General features: G+C 50.2%; 1 protein-coding gene across 5 annotated transcripts in view; it reads left to right on the plus strand.

The window, feature by feature from the left end:
* The window catches only part of IGF2R (insulin like growth factor 2 receptor), a 101,474-nt gene extending 82,833 nt beyond the window's left edge, over nucleotides 1–18,641 (plus strand). For 2 of the 5 annotated variants that reach the window (XM_004449794.5, XM_058289638.1), the window contains exons 46-48: nucleotides 1,959–2,114; nucleotides 3,877–3,946; nucleotides 6,738–7,176. In XM_004449794.5, the coding sequence (XP_004449851.2) occupies nucleotides 1,959–2,114; nucleotides 3,877–3,946; nucleotides 6,738–6,770 (259 nt within the window). In that variant the 3' untranslated portion in view covers nucleotides 6,771–7,176. Of the gene's footprint in view, nucleotides 1–1,958; nucleotides 2,115–3,876; nucleotides 3,947–5,273; nucleotides 7,177–18,417 lie in introns of those variants that run through there. The other 3 variants (XM_004449793.4, XM_004449792.4, XM_058289639.1) reach the window with 2 other exon arrangements.
* Nucleotides 18,642–18,970: the final 329 nt, after the last annotated feature.

Raw genomic sequence — 18,970 nt, forward strand, 5'->3', positions numbered from 1 at the left:
TCAGGTGTAAGGGTTGCTTTTCCCAATGCTTTATTATGGAAATATTCAAACACACACAAAAGTAGAGGCTAGGGTAGAGCGAGGCACCACAGAGGCAGCCTCTAGCTTTCAGCAGCCCTTCCAAGGGCTAGCTTTTGCTCCTCGGCGCATCCCCTGTGCCCCAAGAGCACGTCTAGCACTTTCCACCTGTTTCCCTCCCTGCCATTTCCCTCCCTAAACATCAGCTCCTGGAGGGCAGAGGCTGTGTCCCATCTAGGAATTCCCAGTAGAGATACTTTTCTTTGTGTTCTAGTACACATTACGTGGTAGAAATTCACTTTTTTTTAATTTAAGGAGGTACCAGGGATTGAACCTGCGCTCTCATATGTGGGAACACTGAGAACACCCCCGGCTGATTCTGGCTCAGTGGCTTTCTGCCTTTGGGGATAGAAAAGCCCCAGAATTCTCTCAGATGTCTGTTTAGCGTGCCTGTGACTCCACAGAGCAGAGGCTTAAGCGTTCCCGTGGAGGTAGAACTGAAACCTGGAACTCTCTCCTGTTGTCTCTGGTCTTTCTCTTATTCGGAAACAGGATTGTTTGACTTAGGCTTTAACTTGACACAGAGCAGTTTCCTTTATGTGGCCAAGCTTTTGGTTGTCTTTCTGACCCAATTATTTGTATTATTTTAGAGCCAAACATGCCATAACGAAATGATTTTCTAATTTAAAAGTCAGAGCCCATAAGTGAAAGAAACCAGACAAAAATTACCACATAAATAGATGTAAATACAAATAAATTACAGAGACAGGAATACATTAGCAGTATTGACAGGAGAAGGATAGAGAAATTGAGAGGTGACTACTAACGGGTGTGGTTTTTTTTTAGTAATTAAAAGGCTGTAATATTGATTGAAGTGATAAGTGCATAACTCTGATTACAAATGCCATTAATCTTATACTTTAGATGAACTGTATGGTTTGTGAATGAATTTAAATAAAATTGATTTAAAGAAATACCATGGAAGAATTTAAAAAGTCAGTGCCTGGCTTCATCACGTTTGTACGGCCTGTTGAGATCCCCTCGCTTTTAACCTCAGCAGCGAGCCACTTCCCACTCGTCTCTGCCTTTCTGATAGACTGTGGGTGATGAAGGATTTCTTTCACCTGCTTATGTTATACTGCGGGCGCAGGTCTGAAATGACTGCGCGGCAGGCAGATGAGAAATCCCAAGGTGGTTGCACAACCGTCCAGCTCTCTGAGCAGATAGCACAGTCAGTCCAATTGGCTCTACATTTACATTACTTGTTATTTCCACTGACTTCTGGACTGTTGAACCCATCTTGGAAATCAGCTCTTTTCCCCATAAGCAGTCATGTAAGTGCTCCAGTGGGAAGAGCCGGTGTGTATGTGTCACCCACACTGGCTCTTGGGGTTTTGGGGACACTCTGTGGGGTGTCCCTGTCTGGGGTTCCACAGTGGCTTTCCCCTGAGCCCCCATAAAACATCAAGGCTGTGTCCAAGCCAGGGGTGTTGAGGGGGAAAAGCTATTGCCCAGGTTGCGATCACATTCTTCCCTGGAAAACACCCGGAGGTGAGTGTGGCCGGCTTGTGTCTCCAATTTGTTTTGCTTTCACAGTCGCCTTTGCCCTCGGCCCTGCAGGTGGACAAACCACAGGCGTCTGATGTTCTCTCATCTCGTCAATAGTTCATGAAGCCGGAGGCATTGCCTTCTAATGTTTTCCAGTACGCCTGCCCCAAGCTCATCACCAGGGAGCTTTTCCAGTGCCGTTTTCCACGGCACGCGGGCCTCATTGTATTTGACTTGAGTGAGAATCCCATGGGAGTCGGTCAAAGTCAAAGCCGTTTTCCGGGCTGGAGATTCTTCTGCTCGGTTTAAACAGACGCGCGCGCGAGGCAGCCTTCTTGGGGGCGGCGGTCCCGGAGAGTGACGTGGCTTCCTGTCCTGTGACTTCCTTCCAGGGTGGACTACGAGGACGGCGAGAACATGGGAGAAGACACCAAGGTGCACAAGGGGCTCTCGGAGCGGAGCCAGGCCATCGGGGCTCTCCTTAGCCTGCTGCTGGTGGCCCTGCTGGGCTGCCTGCTGACCCTTCTGCTGTACAAGAAGGAAAGAAGGTGAGGAGATGGCGGGGGGCGCGGGGAGGCCAGCGGCTCAGCGTGGACGCTCAGGCTCAGCTTGTTCGGAGTCCAGGAGCAGCAGAAGTCTTAAAGTTCTTAGTTGGAAACTGTCTATGGGAGATGTTCTCTAAACATCACCATTTCTATGACGAGCAGGTGCACGAAGTAGTTTGACCAGAACCCCAGGCCCTGCCCTCTAGGTTCTCACCTCGATGCCTCAGCCTGGCCCTGCCCATTTCCAGGACCATCATCTCTCGATGGGTCCAAAGATCTGTAGAAAACCAAACACCTCTTTTGCAAGCAGGCTCCCTTTTGATCAGCCGGCCCCGCAGAGGTGAGCATTTATGCTGCGCCTGCTGCGTGGAAGGTACGGCGCCAGCCTTTTGGCTCCACTTGGCTGGGCAGAAGGACTCCTCCCTCTTCCCGTGTGGCTGTCACCCGCGTCCCCGTGGGCGAGTGAATGGTTAGCGCAGGCCACGGGCGGGTGGGCCCAGCCCTGGCTTTCCCGCTGCCCCTTTCGGTGGGCGTCTCGCATGCTAGACGGGCCCTGGGCAAGAGATGGCAGGAGAGCCAGGCTGTGAGAGAGGTAGCTGGGCGGTGGTCACCAGGCCAGTCCAAGGCCCAGAGCCTGTGTTGGAAATGCAGGCGGGAAGGGCGTTCAATGAGCACCTGTACGTGCTGGCCTCTGGCTAGTCATTTGGCACGTGGACTCTGACCTAGCCCTCCTGAGGAAGCGTGACGCTCCGACGTTAAATCACTTACTCCAGGTCTTGCTCCTAAGTGGTGGAGCAGGACTTGAATCCAGCTCTGGTTCCAAAGCCCACGCTCTTCCCATTGAATTGCTAGAGCTGTTTTGCCGCGTAGCTCTGCTGCCACATGTTGTTCCTTTGTCGTTGAGTTGTCCGTGCCCTAAAGGGGTGTGCTTAGGGGTGGGGACGGGCTGCCTTATTATCCCAGCACAGTGGCTTTTCTTTTAAATATATTTTTCATTAACTTTTAAAGGATACATAGATTACATAAAATGTTACATAAAAAATATAAGGGATTCCCATATGCCCCACTCCCCCCCCCCACTTGTCCCACATCAGCAACTTCCTTCATTAGTGTGGTACATTCACTGTGATTGACGAACACATTTTAGAGCACTGCCACTCGGGATTATAGTTTACATTGTAGTTTATACTCTTTCTCCCATTCAGTTCTGTAGGTTACGGCAGGATATATAATATCCTGGGTCTGGTACTGTCATTCAGGACAATTCCAAGTCCCAAAAATGCCCCCATATTACACCTCTTTTCCCCTCTCCCTGCCTGGAGCACCTCCAGTGGCCACTGTCGCCTTATCAATGATTTATGCCCTTCCATTGCTAGAATCCCAGTAACTCTACAGTAGAATACTAGCAAGTCCACTCTAGTCCATATTTTATTCCCCAGTCCTGAGGATTCTGGGATGACGATGCCCACTCCCCCTCTACTTGGGAGGGGGCTTTGATCCCATAGGGCTGATGGATGGGACTCTCTTGCTTGGAGCCGTAGACTCTCTCAGTTCCTTGTTGTGGTGGTTGTCCGTCCTCACCTCCTTGTTGGTTGTCCTGGGTGAGTCCAGTGAACTGGAGAGTAGGTGCTGCAACCCTGTTGAGGCTCAGGGCCCAGCTGGCTTAAGTGGCCTTTCAGAGGCGCGCCAGCCAGTTGGTGCCAGGGTGAAACGCCTGCCTCGTGCACCTCCCACCGTGGAATAACCACGGTTTTCTCTTTCACAGGGAAACGGTGATAAATAAGGTAGCCAGTTGCTGTAGAAGAAGCTCAAACGTGTCCTACAAGTACTCAAAGGTAATTACCTGCTCAGATTCTCAGGGGTGACTGCCTCTCCCTCCACGACTCCCTATTGTGTTGTTGATACTGTTACAACATCCAAAATGAGAGTAAAAACGTTGTCACAGACAGTTTGAAATACAAAAAGGAAAAAAACATTTCCCCAACCTCTTCCACCAACCCCCCTTTTTTTTTTCTTTTGGTGTGTTTGATTTCCTTGGAGTACTTAATATTTAGATTGTTTCCACGTTTTTTTTTTTTGTGTGTGGCGATTCTACATAAAATAAAGCAAGGGAATGAGTGTCTTCATTACCGCTAGCATTTGGAGTATTTCCCGCAGGGAAATTTCCAGGAAAGGAGCATTATCTGGGTCGAAGTGTGTTTGTGGCTCTTGATGGATCTTCAGTTGCCTTCTAAGAGGTGTACGTCAACTAGGCTCTCTGCACGCGCGCCCTGTGTGGCCTTCCTTGCACGCCAGCTCCCTCCCCTGCCCCCCGAGGGCACCTCCTTGTGACGCAGGCCTCAGGGGAGCCTCTCCTCGCCCAGCGCTGCTGCCCGGCCGCTTGCCCGCCCTCCCTGCCCGGGCCACGTCGGAGGCTCTCTGTGTTGGCTCTGCCCCCTTGGCTGTTGTTCCAGCATCCTCAGGGCGGCCCGGAGAAAGCACCACAAGCTAGGCGACTGGAAACGACAGAACTCTGTTGTCCTAACAGCCCTGGATGCTAGAAGCCCCAAGTCAGGTTGCCGTCAGGGCCCTGCTTCCTCAGAAACCTGCAGGAGAGAGCCCTCCCCTGCCTCTGCGGCGTCGGCTGGCAGCCCCGGGCCTCCCTGCCCTGCAGGCCCTCCGTCTCGCCTGCGTCTTCCCACGGCTGCCCTCTCTTCTCTGTGCCTCCTCTCTCTTTATCGTGACACCAGGCAGATCGGGTTAAGGGCCCACCCTACCGCAATAGGATCTCCTTGTCACGTAACCGATTCCCCCCGCAGTGACCTTCCCAAGTCTCGGGGGTTCAGGACTTCGGCGTATCTTTTTCGGGGACGCAGTTCAACCCGTAGCGTCTGCAGAGCTCTGGCCGGTTGGCCCCAATCCCAGCCCCTCCCGAGAGCCCCCTCGGCCTGACGCGCCGCGGCGGGGAGCAGGGGACTGCCGCCGGCCCACGCCATCCTCGCCCCCGCTCGGGCTTCCGGGAACCGGACACGCGGCGACAGCAGTGGGGCGCGAGCCGCGCCCCCAGCTCCCGACGGCACGGAGGGTCCCCGATTCCGGGTGGGCCGCGGAGGGAGGACAGCAGAGAAGCAGCACGGGAGACTCAGGGGGGCTCACGTGGTCTCTGCCGTTGATCCCTGGCAGGTCAGCAAGGATGAAGAGGCGGAGGAACACGAAACCGAGTGGCTGATGGAAGAGATCCAGGTGACCATCCCAGGGTCCAGCAGGGACGGGCAGGAGAACGGCCACATCACCGCCAAGTGCGTGAAGGCCGAGGCCCTCACCTCCCTGCGCGTGGACGACCTGGACAGTGAAGACGAGGTCCTGAGCATCCCCGAAGTGAGAGTCCACAGCCTTGGACCCCCCGAACCACCGAGCTTCTACCAGATGAGGAGCCCCCCCCGGAAGATGTTCAGGGAGAGGGAGGGGAGCAGGGCGGCGGAGCTGATGAGAGCCGAGAAGATCCGAAGAGCCAAGGCCCGCTGCGGACCCGAGAGCTACATGAGTCCCGGTGGCCTGGTGTCCTTCCACGATGACAGCGACGAGGATCTGCTCAACATCTAAACCCCTCCTGGTGCCTACGAGAGAAGAGACGGATCGGCGGAACGGCAGAGCGACTCCAACCAAACAGGACTTCCAAGTCAAAGATGCTTCATGATTTTTTTTTTTTTGCCTTTAACAAAAGCTGTTTCAAAAAAGGGAAGAATTTCTGTGATAGGGGGAGAGGATGAGGGGGGGGTCAGGCGCTGCTCACAACACAGTTGTTTACAGTTAACCGGAATCAAGGCTCAGATTGGCCGCGGGGTCTAGGCCCCGGCCTACCTTTCAGAACCCATTTGCTGTGCACTGCACAACCCGCACCCACGCAAGGCGGCTCTGCAGGCGAGGGGCTGCCTTCGGAAGAAAAACCCTTGCTGCTCTGGCGTCTGTAGGGTGTGGGACCGTTTCAGTTAGCATTTTAATTCTCTCCTCCTATTTATTAACTTCAACAGTTACTCAGGTTTGCTCTACAGGAAAACAAACAAACACACAAACAAACAAACCCGGCAACAGTCTCTTCCCGCCGGCATGGGGGTGGTCCGTGGCTCACCCAGTCTAGGAAGGGAAAGCTGCTGCTGCGCCAGGATGGTTTAGTGTGGAATTTTAGAAACCGGCCAATCATTTATCCCCTTATGTTAGCATATATACCACTTCTATTTTATATATTTTTCTGTCTCTCTTTTTTTTTTTTTGCTTTCAATTTTTTACGGGAGCACATGCACACGCACGCAGCGGCGTGCAAGGAGTGTGCGCAGGGGCTCCCCTTGGGCTCCAGCCTCCGGCGGCTGGCCTGGGCCGCGCCATTCGGGCTGCAGTTTTTTTGCATGACCTCATCAATCTAAGATATATTTAGAGCACATCTATCAGTATTTCTTTTGCCTGCTGGCAAACCCAAACAATGTACCCAAAGATTGATCTGTGTGTGTGTGTGTGTGTAGAGCCAAGCGGAGGTGAGGTGCGCTTCCAGATCAGAGAAGATGACTTGCCCCGCCAGATTTGGGGTGTAGCTCTCGTAGCTCTAGGTTCTCATGATGCCATCTTCACTGTGCATTTTTTTTTTTTTTCAAGAGAAAGGTGTTTTATCAACCATTCGACCAATAAGAAGCCTTAATTTGCACAGTGCGTGACTGGTGGAGATCGCGTGGAAAACGATGGGCCCAAGACCCCGCCCGCCTGGCGTTGCGCTTAGGCTCCTGCTCAGTGTTACCAGGGCAGAGCAGGCAGTACCGCGTTCTTCCACCGGCTCTCGACTCCTTCCGGGAAGTGTTTCATGGATGACTTTCTGCGAATTGCTCTCGCACATAGAACTGTACATGGACTCATGGTATTTCATATACTTAAAAGCAAGCAACCCTACCAGATTCCTTGGTTTGTACCCGGTTTTGCTGGCTGGCTTGATTTTAACATGAGTGTATTTTATAAACTTGATTTCTTTTCCTCATTTTATTTTTCAATCATTTACTGTATACAATGTATTCAACTATTTCAATAAAAGATAAATTATTAATGGAGTGTTAAGAGTTTTCACTCTCCTGTGACGGTGAAAAGCTGCTGAGCTCTTGGCCTACTACCTGCCTTTTACTCTGTCTTGGCTTCTTTCTCTGAAAGTTCCCAAACATTTTCGTATTGGGGTTTTAATTTCAGTGTCCTGGTTGGCCCTTCATTACGTAGCACTTCCGTTTTCTCTCCGGAGTCTTCCCTGTTGGTATTTGCTCAGTCTCGGTCTGAATGGCCCTTCCTCCCACTTTTATTTAGATCTGGTTTCTTCACTCTTTCCCTGAAAGCACACCCCAGGGTGGGTTCTGGTCTGCTAGGCTGCCGAAATGCAGATACTGAGGAATGGGCCAGCCTTTAGCAATGGGAATTTATTAGCTTACACACTTACAGTTTTGAGGCCATGAAAACATCCAAATCTTGGCATCATCAAGTCGATCCCCTTTCCCCAAAGACGGGCTCGCCAATCCTGGACTCCTCTGTCACATGGCAAGGCACATGGCGGCATCTGCCGGACTCTCCCTCCTCTTGGTTTGGTGGCTTTCTTTCCCTTTGTCTGAATTTCATTCTCTGATAAAAGACTCCAGTAAGAAGAGTCTTCACTCCATGAATGACACGGGTCCTGTCTTAAGCTCCTACTCACCAAAAGATCCCACTTACCATGGCTTCACACCGACAGGAGCGGATTAACTTTAAGAACATGCTTTTCTGGGGTTCATACGGCTTCAGCCCATCACGGTGTTTCCTGTTTTCCAACTACAGAGTTCAGATCCCAATGATACCACAGAGCGTCTCTGTGTGAAACCTAATCGGGCCTTGGCTCTGGAGGAAATTTCACTGAGCCTTCCATCTTAGACAACTAGCTAGGAATTGAGAGCTACCCACGTTTTAACGTGAAAGCAGAGAGTTCTTAGCATGTTAAACGAATACCAGGTTTCTCAGAGCAGCCGTTCTTCCCTCCATCTCATTTTTAAATTATCCAGTTGGAGTGACATTTCAGTGGGAGTCTTCCAGCAGCTCTCCTGAGCCATTGTAGGGCCTTCTGGAAGGTTTGCCTTAGGACTGGGGGGTGGCTGGCTCTCGGGCATTACATTGAGGGACAGTGCTGTCCAGGCCCTCCCTGGACCACAGGGAAGCCCCTTGCTGCTCTTGGTGACCAGGGGAAGTGTCCAGGGACCTGCTCGAAACCCTTTGGTAAGCTTTGTGGCTGGGTCAGCCACCCTCACTGGGAGCTCTGTGTGCTCGAGTGTACTGCTTATCATCTCCCTGTCAGAGAGGAAGCGGTCACGGTGTTTGTTTTTTCAAAAAAGAAAAATCTCTGAAAAATAGAGTAACTGCCCATTCAGCTGCTGTTGTCCATATTTTCTAGGAGAATGTGCCAAGGCAGCTGCTAGGAATTATAATCTTTTCAGAGAAATAATTTTATTGGTCAGAGACAATCCTGATCTTCGGATTCCTTTTAACCAAATTATCTAGTTGTCTATGCCCCCCTTTTGGGGGGACAGTCCACTGGATGTCAGAGAAATGGAACAAGGGGGCAGGGCTCAAGACAGGGCAGGCAAATCCTTGTCGAGGAGAAAAACTGACTCTTACCAGGAAAATTTTTCAAGAATTAGAAACCAACGCTTTTCCAAGCAATCAGGACAGCGTCCTACACAAAATAATGCCCTTAATCTACCACCCTTGGTCCTCTTAAAAAGTACCTGGGGGCATGGTCTGATCCTTTGCATGAATTTCAGGACTGGTCAGCACATGTGATCTCTTTTGGGGTGTCTTAGTTTGCCAAAGGCTACCAATGCAACATCTCAGAAATGGGTTGGCTTTTAGAATGGGAATTTTATTAGGGTAAAAGTTCACACTTTTGAGGCTGTGAAAATGTCCAGATCAAGGTATCATCAGAGATAGCTTATCACCCGAGGTCAGTTGCTAGCAGATCCTGGAGTCCTGCCCCCATGGCAAGGCAAGATGGCAGGTCTTCCAATCTCACCCTGCTTTCTCCTTGAGGTCAGCTGTGGGTGGTCAGGCATCCCTCTCGGGGCCTTCCTTGGGCCTCTCAGGGCTTCTCTGTCTTTCTGCAGCTGTAGATGAACCTGGAGTCCTCTTTCTCACTTGGCAGGGCCAAAGTGGCAGAGCTCCCTTTCTCTGTGTCTCTTCTTACTGTGTTTCTTTTTTCAGTTCTCAGTTTACCTAAGACTTCAGCAAGAGTCTCACTGATGGGGAGCAGATGTGGCTGAAGTGGTTGTGTGTCTGCCTCCCACACGGGAGGTTCTGGGTTCGGTTCCTGGTGCCTCCTGAAAATAAAAACAAAAACACAAACAAGCAAAATGAAAAAAAACAACTCGGGGAAGCCGATGTGGCTCAGTGGCTGAGCGCCATCTTCCCACATCCAAGGTCCAAGGTTCAATCTCTGCCCCCTACGGTACCTCAAAAAAACAAAAACAAAAAGAAAACACCTCACAATCAAAAGCCCCAAAATGATCTAATTGACAGTGATCTACTCGAAAGGTCTCTTAATTAAATCTAGTGCAATCAAAGGGTCCCTTCACTGAAGCTAACCAAGAGTCTCCCCATATGATAGACTCCATGCAAAGGAATGGATTCGCCTAAGAACAATTTTCTGGGGTACACAAAAGACAAACCAGACACTGGGAATCCAGCCCCCAGGGAATAGCAGGTACGGTGGGGTAGGGAACATGATTTGTAGAAACTTCCTTTATCAGCATGCAAAGAGTAATACTCATAACTCAGGAAGAGGGACCCACACAGAGTCCTTATTTATTTCTTGGGCTTTATCTGCTGACTTGTGGTTACCCTCACCTGCCCTGGAGCTAGAAGTGCTGAAGGTTCTAGCGTTCTCTTCCTGGGAGTATGGGGCGAACCGGCTGCACGGCGGCAGGGCAGGGCAGGGTGTGCTTGGGGGGCCTTGCTGGGCCTGAGGGTCTGAACTGGTCCCCAGGCTTGGCCCCATGGCACCTGTCAAGAGCCTGGGCTGGTTTGAGGGACAATTTCAGACCAAGGGTCGCAGTGCCCATATTTGGCCAGGAGTGACCAGGAAGGGGTGGGGGCATGAGGCTGAAGCAGAACCCAATCTGGGGAGCTCCTGAAGAAAGGCTCAGGGTACATGTGCCCCTCCCTTGAGAACCGAGGGCTGAAAACGCATTCTAGAAACAGAAGAGTAGAAGAAAGTAAAGAGAGGTGCTTCAAAGACTCTCACATCCGGATGACTGGGTTGGGAGTGGGAAACCTTGGCTTTGCAGACATCGGAAAGCCTCAGCCTCTCAGCCTGAAAGTCAGTACTTTCCTGGAGAAGATAAAAAGCATTTTCCTTCGGGATAGAGAGGGAAAATGCAACATCAAGCTTACAAATTGCTAGTTAGTTGTATTTCTTTCCCTCTTGTTCTCTGTGGTATTTTAACTTCAGTGTGCAAATCAAAATTCATCAAAAATAATTTAGAATGTTATTTTGATTACTTGGATCTTTACTGAAAACCAGAAAGGAACAAAATGATCCCACTGGTCATCCCTCCTGGAGAGGGTGACAATCAAGAGCTGCCATCTTTGCTCAGAGTGGGCCACTCTCAGCCGCATCCCGGGGGGGCTTGTCCTCTGGGGAGCTGGCCGTGGATATGCAAACGTAGTTGCTGGAGACCCTCAGAGCAGGGCAAGGGGCACCAGACAAAGCTGTAAAGGAATCAGGAGGTCAGCTTTCAGGCCAGCTCCACCTCTAAGCAGCTCTGGGACGCATCCTGGGCTTCAGATTTTCTTTTCTTCTCCTCCACCTCCTCCTTCTTCCCGCCTTCCCCCTTCCTCCTCTTTTTTCCTCTTCTTTTCCTCCTCCTCCTCCTTCAATTTTGAGACAATTGGAAACTCATAGAAAATTTGAACATGCAGAACAAAGAACTTTTTGTCCCTGAACCATTTGAGAGCAAACTGCCAACCAGATGCCTCAGCACCCCGGGACACGTTTGTATATAATTCCTATAAACAAGGGCTTTCTACCTAACCACAACACAGCCATCAAAGCCAGAACGTGCATGCGGACGCACGCCACCAGCTCATCCTTCGGTCTTGTTTGCATTTCGACATGTGTCACAATCATGTCAAAGGATCTTGTTCATGATTGTGGATTGTCTTCAGTTGCCATGTCTCTGTAGCATCCCTCAGTCTGGGAAAGTTCCTCAGTCTCTCCTTGCCTTTTGTGACCTTTGTTACCATAGCATGGCTATTTCCAATTGAAACGCCCTTCCAGTCTGGCACCACAAAGGACAAACTTGTCTCTCAGTGAGAAGGGGATTTATTGTGCGTGCACAAGCCTGGAACTGGGGGACTCTTAAAAACCAGTTCAAGGTGAAAATAGGAGCTAGGGTTTACGCAGGCCAAAAAAAAAAAAAAAAAAAAAGTAAAAACCAAACCAAAACAAAGTGATGCTAGGGGTCTTAGGAGGAATATACAATTGGTCAGTCCTGCATTGTCTCAAGCACATTCAACTTGCCCTTGGTTTCGGTGGCTATTAAACCACAGTTTAGATACTGCTGTGCAGGTGCAAGTTCTCCATGCTCCTTTCTCACCCACCCGCCCAAGGATATCAAAGTTTTCGTCTCTGAGAAGTTACAAATTTACACCATTCTGCCTGGTTTTGCTTTGAGACATTTTCTTATTCTTGTAAGCAAAACTGAGACGCTCTGGTTAATATCCTTCAGGGAACTAAGTACAAAGAGTAAACTTCCAAAATTAGATTAATAGAAAACCAGCTCAATTCCTTTTAGGATTTTCAGAGCTGCTTACGTGAAGACATCTTAATAAGCACATTTTCCAGCTATCACCTTGACATGCAAGGGTGCCCTTCTCATCCTGTTCGGACTCTGACACCCCACAGAGACCACCTTGCCACGTCGCCCTCCTCACCCACCCACCCCTCCACTGGGAGGGGTGGCTATTGTGCTCTTTCCCACCTATTTGGCTTCAGGATAAATGGTTCAGGAAGTGTGGACAGGGCAGGGGGGCCTCAGATTTTTGTTCTACAAAATCTTAGTTGGACTAGAAACCCTTGTTGGAACACAGAATGGGCTGTCAGATGGCAGTGATTCCCAAAGCATGGTCCATGGAACACTCCATGGATTTTGATAGCTGCTATATAAAAACAGTGAAAAGGAACTCTGCTCAAGTTCATTAAATTAACAGTTCTTCTTGCTGTGAGATGTCTCAGCGTCTTTCAGAGGAGAGGCTGATGAACACACGTAAAATTGTAGAAAATGTGGCAAGTGAAGCTCCACGTAGGGCACAGAGTATACAGTGTTTCCCAAATGTTTGACCTGTGCCCTTGGGGGACCTGGTGGCCTGTGGAATGTCAACTGGAAAGGGTGAACACTGCCTGCTTGGTGCAGTTGTCTTTCCAGAGGGACATGCATCCTAGGTAGGATGGGTCTTATGAAGGAGAAACGTGGCTGGTTAACAATGGGGCTTTGGTAAGACCAGCCAGGAGTTCAGGCTACTTCAGCACACACTCTCACCAGAAGCAGCCACCACTTCCCTCCCCTCCTCCCTTTGGCCTTTCACCTGCCCTTGATGCTCCCCTTTAGGCTGAATTCTCCAAGAAGGGAACCTCTGCCATGACACGGCTGCAGTATCTGACCGGTTGAAATGGTGCCCCTTTGCCCTTCCTCTAGTGGTTCTCCATACTGGGTGGCTGGAGATACAGAGATAAAGGCACAGCCCTGCCTCAAGGATCTCACAGTCTACCAGTGAGGGCAACCAGCAGACACAGTGGTCCCTAATCCAGGCCACCTCCACCACGTCCACTCATCTTCTCTGTGTCCCTCACGGTCCAGGACAGTTGCCTTCCATATCACGTATTCAGTAGATCCCAGGAACAGTAACAAATCTGCTGAAAACATGATCCAGAAAATCGATTCATTTACTTATCTGCTCATTCATTCAAAAAGATGGCCCTGAGTATCTGTTTTAGGCCAAACACCATGACAGAACGGGTGATGGGAAGAGAAATAGGGCAGTTGGTTCTTACAGAGAGCTCCCTGCGAAGAAGTCATAATGCAGAGTTATACGGGCGCCTCTGGGGCCATGGGGCTGAAGAGGACACCTGGCAGCTGTCTACACTTACTGCATGCCCGGCCTCTCCGATACTAACTCATCAAATCCTCATGGCAATGGAGAATACCACTTTTGATGGATGGGGAAACTGAGGCCCTGAGTGGGCTAACTAATTAACCCTAAGGTTGTACAGCTAGTAAGTAACAGAGCTGGGGTTTGAATCAAGTTATACTGGTTGAGGGTCACCATGGACTGGTTTACCCAAAGTTCACAGCAGGGCAGAGTTGAGGGAAATGAGGTGGCGGGTGGGGGGGGGGGCGGGGGGGCAGGAGGGGGTAAGGCTGTGACAACGAAGGGAGTTCAGTTTGTGGAGTCAGGCTTGAAACCTGGCCGCGCAACTTCGGCAAGTTACTTACCTCTGTGATTTGCTAAATGAGGATCTGGAAGTTTCCACTTTGTCATGGCTCAGTAAATACACAATGCCAGTTGGCTCTTGTTCTTGGTGGGTGTGACAGTTTGAAGTTCTTTTACGAATCCCCAAAAGGAAAAGATTTTGTTTTTAAGCTAATCTGTTGCTGTGGGTGTGGTACCCTTTGATTGCATTAGATTCACCTTAGATCGCTTGATTGGGTTGCTTTGGATTGGACTACATCAGTGAGGCGCGACTCGGGTTGAGTCTCTGCTCTCTTGCTGGGTCTTACACAGACCCAGAGGAAAGGGAAGCTGCCCTATTTGATCCTGCCATGTAAGAGAGAGGGCAGTAGGAAAACAGAAACACTCCGAGAGGCTGAGGGAAGTCCTGGAGTCTGGAACCAGCAGAGCACAAAGCACAGAAAGAGGCACCCAAGGGCCTGGGCCCATGGAGAGCCCTGCTGGGTGCCCGATCGCCACACGGCAGGACGCCAGGATCACCAATAGCTGACTTTTGTGAGAAAGCATCTCGGATGGTGCTTTGATTTGGACATTTCATGGCTTTTACCCTACATAAAATTCCCATTATACAAGCCAACCCATTTCTGGTACTTTGCATTGGCAGCCTTCAGCAAACTGAGACAGTGGGAAAAGAAGGAGAGAGCAGGCAGGATAAAGGAGACAGAAGAAGAGCTGTCACGGGCACTGCCATGTGCCCTGGCCATGGAGATGCAGATTTTTTTTTAGCTGGGGTGCTCAGAAACTCTGGAAATTCCTAGGGGCACCTTCTCCCCACCCTCCACAGTATTTCCATGTCTGAAAGAATGGATTAATTCACAAACTTAAGAACTCTATTGACTGCTTCTGTCAGGCTTGAGCGGGGCTTGGGGTTGGGAATAAAACAAACATGTTTCCAGCCCCATGTGCCAAGGCTCTTGCCTTAACTTTTCTTTTCTTTATTTTTTTTTCTCTGTCTCTCTCTCTTTGCTTTCATCAGAAACTAGTCTAGGAGAGAGCTCTTAGTCTGAAATTAGGGACTGCAGTATAATCAGGGGGACACTAGCTGTTTAAATCTCCCTGTTCCTGCTGTTTTAATATTATCACAGTGACTTCTGGTTTACGTTGAACTTCTTTTTTTTTAGGAGGTACCCAGGATCTAACCCGGGACCTCATACATGGGAAACAGGTGCTCAACCACTGAGCTACACCTGCTCCCCAATGAGAGCCGGTTTTTCATTTGTTTGCTTTTAGGAGGTACCCAGGATGGAACCCGGGCTCTTATGCATGGGGAGCAGGTGCTCAGCCACTTGAGTTACATCCACTTCCCACTGAACTCTTGGTTCAGTGCCAGTCCTGAGCTTTATTTATTTTTTTTTTAACACTTTTTAGAAAAATTAAAGTTAAAAGATCACACACAACGTTACATTAAAAAAGACATAAGAGGTTCCCATATAACCCACTCCCCACCCTCCCACCCCCGTCATCTTTGTAAATTGTATTTTTTTGAAGAAACCTACGTCACACAAAATGTCACATTAAAGAAAACATAAGAGGTTCCTGTATACCCCCCACCCCCACACAGTCCTGAGTTTTAAATCCATCGTCTGACCCAGGGATTGATTTAATATTCTGCAAGCTAAGAATGTTGTTGGTTTTTTTTTTACATTTTGAAATGGCTGAAAACCAATCAAAAGAAGATTACATGACACATGAAAATTAGATGAAACTCAAAGTTTGGTTTCATTGGTGTGGAGCCGCACCTCTGCCGGCCTGTGGCTGCTGCAGCTTGAACTGGCAGAGTGAGGTTGTGACACGGACCGTGGGGTCTGCAAAGCCTCAACTGTGTACCCTCTGGCCCTTCATAGAAAGAGGGTGCCCATCTGTGAGCTCCCCTAGTCCCCCAGCCTGTGTGAGGAGCCCCGGTGCCCCATTTTACTATGGAGAGCACTGAGGCTTAGAAGACGGGGAACCTGCCAGAGGCGCTACAGCTGGTGACTGGTAGAAACAGGATTTGAGTCCAGCTCTCTGTCTCCAGAGAGGCACGTGGACTCCAAAGCCCTTTACCTCCAGGATTGCCCCAGAGAAAATCTCAAGATGTAGCCTCATGACATTCAGCCTCCCGAGGTGTCCCCTCTGTTGGTGACATTTCCATTTTTCCAGCAGCTCCAGCCAGAAACCTTGGAATCTTCTTGTCCCCTCTCTTCCTCTCATGCCCAACATCCATCTGCCAGTACATGCTTTCATCACAGTTTCTTAGTTTGCCAAAGGGTTGCCAATGCAAAGTACCAGAAATGGGTCAACTGTCATAAAGGAGATTTATTTTGGGGTAGAAGCTTGCAGTTCTGAGGCCGTGAAATGTCCAAATCAAGGCACTGTCGGAGATGCTTTCTCACCAAAGTCAGCTGCTGTTGATTCTGGCGTCCTGCCACGTGGCGATCAGGCACTGGGCAGGGCTCATCTCCTGGGCCTTGAGCTGCTCCCTGGGCCCAGCGCCTGGGGGACCTCTGTCCCTGCCCTGTGCTCTGCTGGTTCCACACTCTAGGACTTCTCTCGGCCTCTTGGGGCTTCTCTGTCTTCCTGCAGTCCTCTCTCTTTTATGGAAGGATCAATACACTATAGCAGCTTCCTTTTTCTCTGTGTGTCTCTCTCTTTGTCTTCGTTCATATCAGACCCAACAAGATGGCAGAGACCCAAGCTGGCTCACTCCTTGCTGACAGTCCGATCAAAAGCCTAAATCAATGTTACCAAGTAATCTAATCAAAGGCCCCTTACCTGAATGTAATGCAATCAAAGGGCCCCTGCACCCACAGGAATGGATTAGTTTAAGAACATAATCTTTTTCTGTGGTTCACAAAACTCAGCCTGTCACAGCTGAATTTCAGATTATAGCCAGGATTTGACTGCTCTGCCCACCCCTGCTGCCACCGTTTCCTCATGCCTGACCCATCGCGGTGGCCTCCACATTGGATCTTTGCCTCGCTCCCTGCAGTTACTCTCTCTCTTTTGAAGGTTTAACTAGACTTTATTGTTTCAATTGGGGACCCCATGGAGCAGGGCCTTCTAAACCAATATACATGGTTCCCGATGTCACTGTGGAGACATCGAGAGGTCATGCAGAAGAAGTCAGCGTGTTAAAGGACAGTGTCCAGGGACAGCCGGCCAGGCATGCAGGAGTCATGATCAGAATGGGCAGGGGTCGGTCAAGCCACGGGTGTCCCCCTTCACTCCTGCTTCTTGTGGCACTCCAGGACCCAGCGCCATGGCGCAGGAGAAAGCACAGGAAGCAGGCGGTGAGCACAGTGGCCTGAGCTGTCCCTGCCACAGCTCGGAACAGATCAGGGCGCGCTGAGCACAAGGAGCCCCCATGGAGGGCAGTGGGCTCCTCAGCAGCAGCAGCGTCCACATGACTGCACCGAGCAGACTGTAGCAGCAGTCGCCTGGAGCCCAAGGTCGGGAAGTCAACAGGGTGGCACAGCAAACCCTGCAAACGTATCTCTGACTGCACTGCGGCCAGGCTCAGAGCGGTTCCTGGCTTCCTCCAAAGAAGAGCCCAAGCCTCCAAGCTGCGATCTGGAACCCCACACCCCTGACCTCATCTTGTCCTTCTCCTCCCTTCACCAGCCCCCCCACCAGCCATGCTACCTCCTTCACTAGCCCCACAACTATCAGCAGGTGCCTCTGACCCTGCCACCCCCTCTTTCTGAAACCATCTTCCTCCAAATGCCTGAGGCTCACCTCCCACCTTCCTCCCTCAAGGCTTAAGTTTGCAATCCACAATTAAGAGTTAAATGATTCTGATTACTGAATCGTAGTCTAGCTGCCTTTTTTACTTTCTAATATGTTGTTGAATAGCCCAAAGTAAATACCTGAAATTTCTGCAACTGGCTAAAGTAGAACCCAGATACCTTTCTAATGATTGCAAAACTGTATAACCTTCCTCTCATGATTGTCAAAACCTTGTGATGGGCTCCCACTTCTGCCTTCCCCGCATGCTGTTTGACAACTTTGGAGTCTTATGATCACAAGGCAGCTCTTATTGTACATTAGTGAAGGAACTCGAATCAGCCCAGAGTTAACCCACCCCAATTCCTAAACTATCTTACTAGACAAAGGGAGGTACAGCCAAAATTGGCCTGCCTGACACATGCAGTAGCTTCGTGTAATCAGTCTGTACCTGCTCAATAATTAGATCAGCTCTCACTTCATCATCTCGAGCCACTGTACTCATTGCCATAAACCTGCCTGTCTTTCGATACCATAAAACTCTCAGAGTTACTGCAGCTGGGGAGACAGATAGACCAGCCGGCCATCTGATCGCCTGCTTTGCGCTTAGCAATGAACTCTGTCTTTGAAAACCTGATGTCTCAGGAATTGGTCACTGGAGCACATGGGGCAGAGAGGCCCCCCACTTTTGTTTGATAACAAGTTCACCTAAAGAGGCCTTTCCTGACCGCTTGCTTTAACATCACAGCCTCCCCTGCTTAACATTTTTCCTCTCGCACTTACCACCCATTAGTGTATCGTCTGCTTTATCTTATTATGTGTCTTTACTCTCCGGTAAATATTATCTTTTATGTCCACTGCTGCAATCTCAGTGTTAAGAGCAGTGTCTAGCACAAAGACGTAGTCTACATCTTTGTGGCATGGATGGATGGATGGATGGATGGATGGATGGATGACTCGCTGGTCTGGTGGTTTCTTTGGGGGGTTGGGGTGGGTGGGGCTGATTCCTGCCTGGGAGGAGCTGGGCCTCTTGGGCAAGGCTTTGATCTTGGTGCTTGGGTGTGCTCTCCAGGTCCTGGAATGCTGAACATCAAACTGGGAGTAGAACCAAGAACTGGAAACTCCAGGGCTGGTCCTACCTGGCTTCTCCTCTGCCTGCCGATCCGCTCTCTGGCGTGGCGGACTAGACGATGCTTCCAGGTCCCCTGAGCTGGAACGCTGATCATCTGGGAGACACCGGCCTCTCAGTGCTTTCAGTGGGGAGGGAGGGCAGGTCAAGAGATAAATACGGAATTGCATTTCTCTCTCGCGTCTGCTTTTTATGGTTGTTCAGACAAATGGGGACAAATGGATCATGGCGGGCCCAAACGGTCCTCGGATCCGGTTGGTTCCAGAGCCTGGGAATGTAGAACTGGAACATCTCATGATGTTGGGAAACAGGAGTCCTGCCGCTTTGTCCTCCGAGGAGGGCTGGGAAGGGAGGTCTGCTGGAGGAGGAACTCTTGCCTGGAGTGAAATGGGAAATCCTGTCTTATTCCCGTGTCAGGACAGGGCAGAGGCCCCGGCTGGCTGGGGCGAGCCTAGGGTCGGGGGACGGGACAGGCTGGATTCTAAACAGGCCGCCC

This window comes from Dasypus novemcinctus, chromosome 28, assembly GCF_030445035.2.
Source record: "Dasypus novemcinctus isolate mDasNov1 chromosome 28, mDasNov1.1.hap2, whole genome shotgun sequence".
Lineage (NCBI taxonomy): Eukaryota > Metazoa > Chordata > Mammalia > Cingulata > Dasypodidae > Dasypus > Dasypus novemcinctus.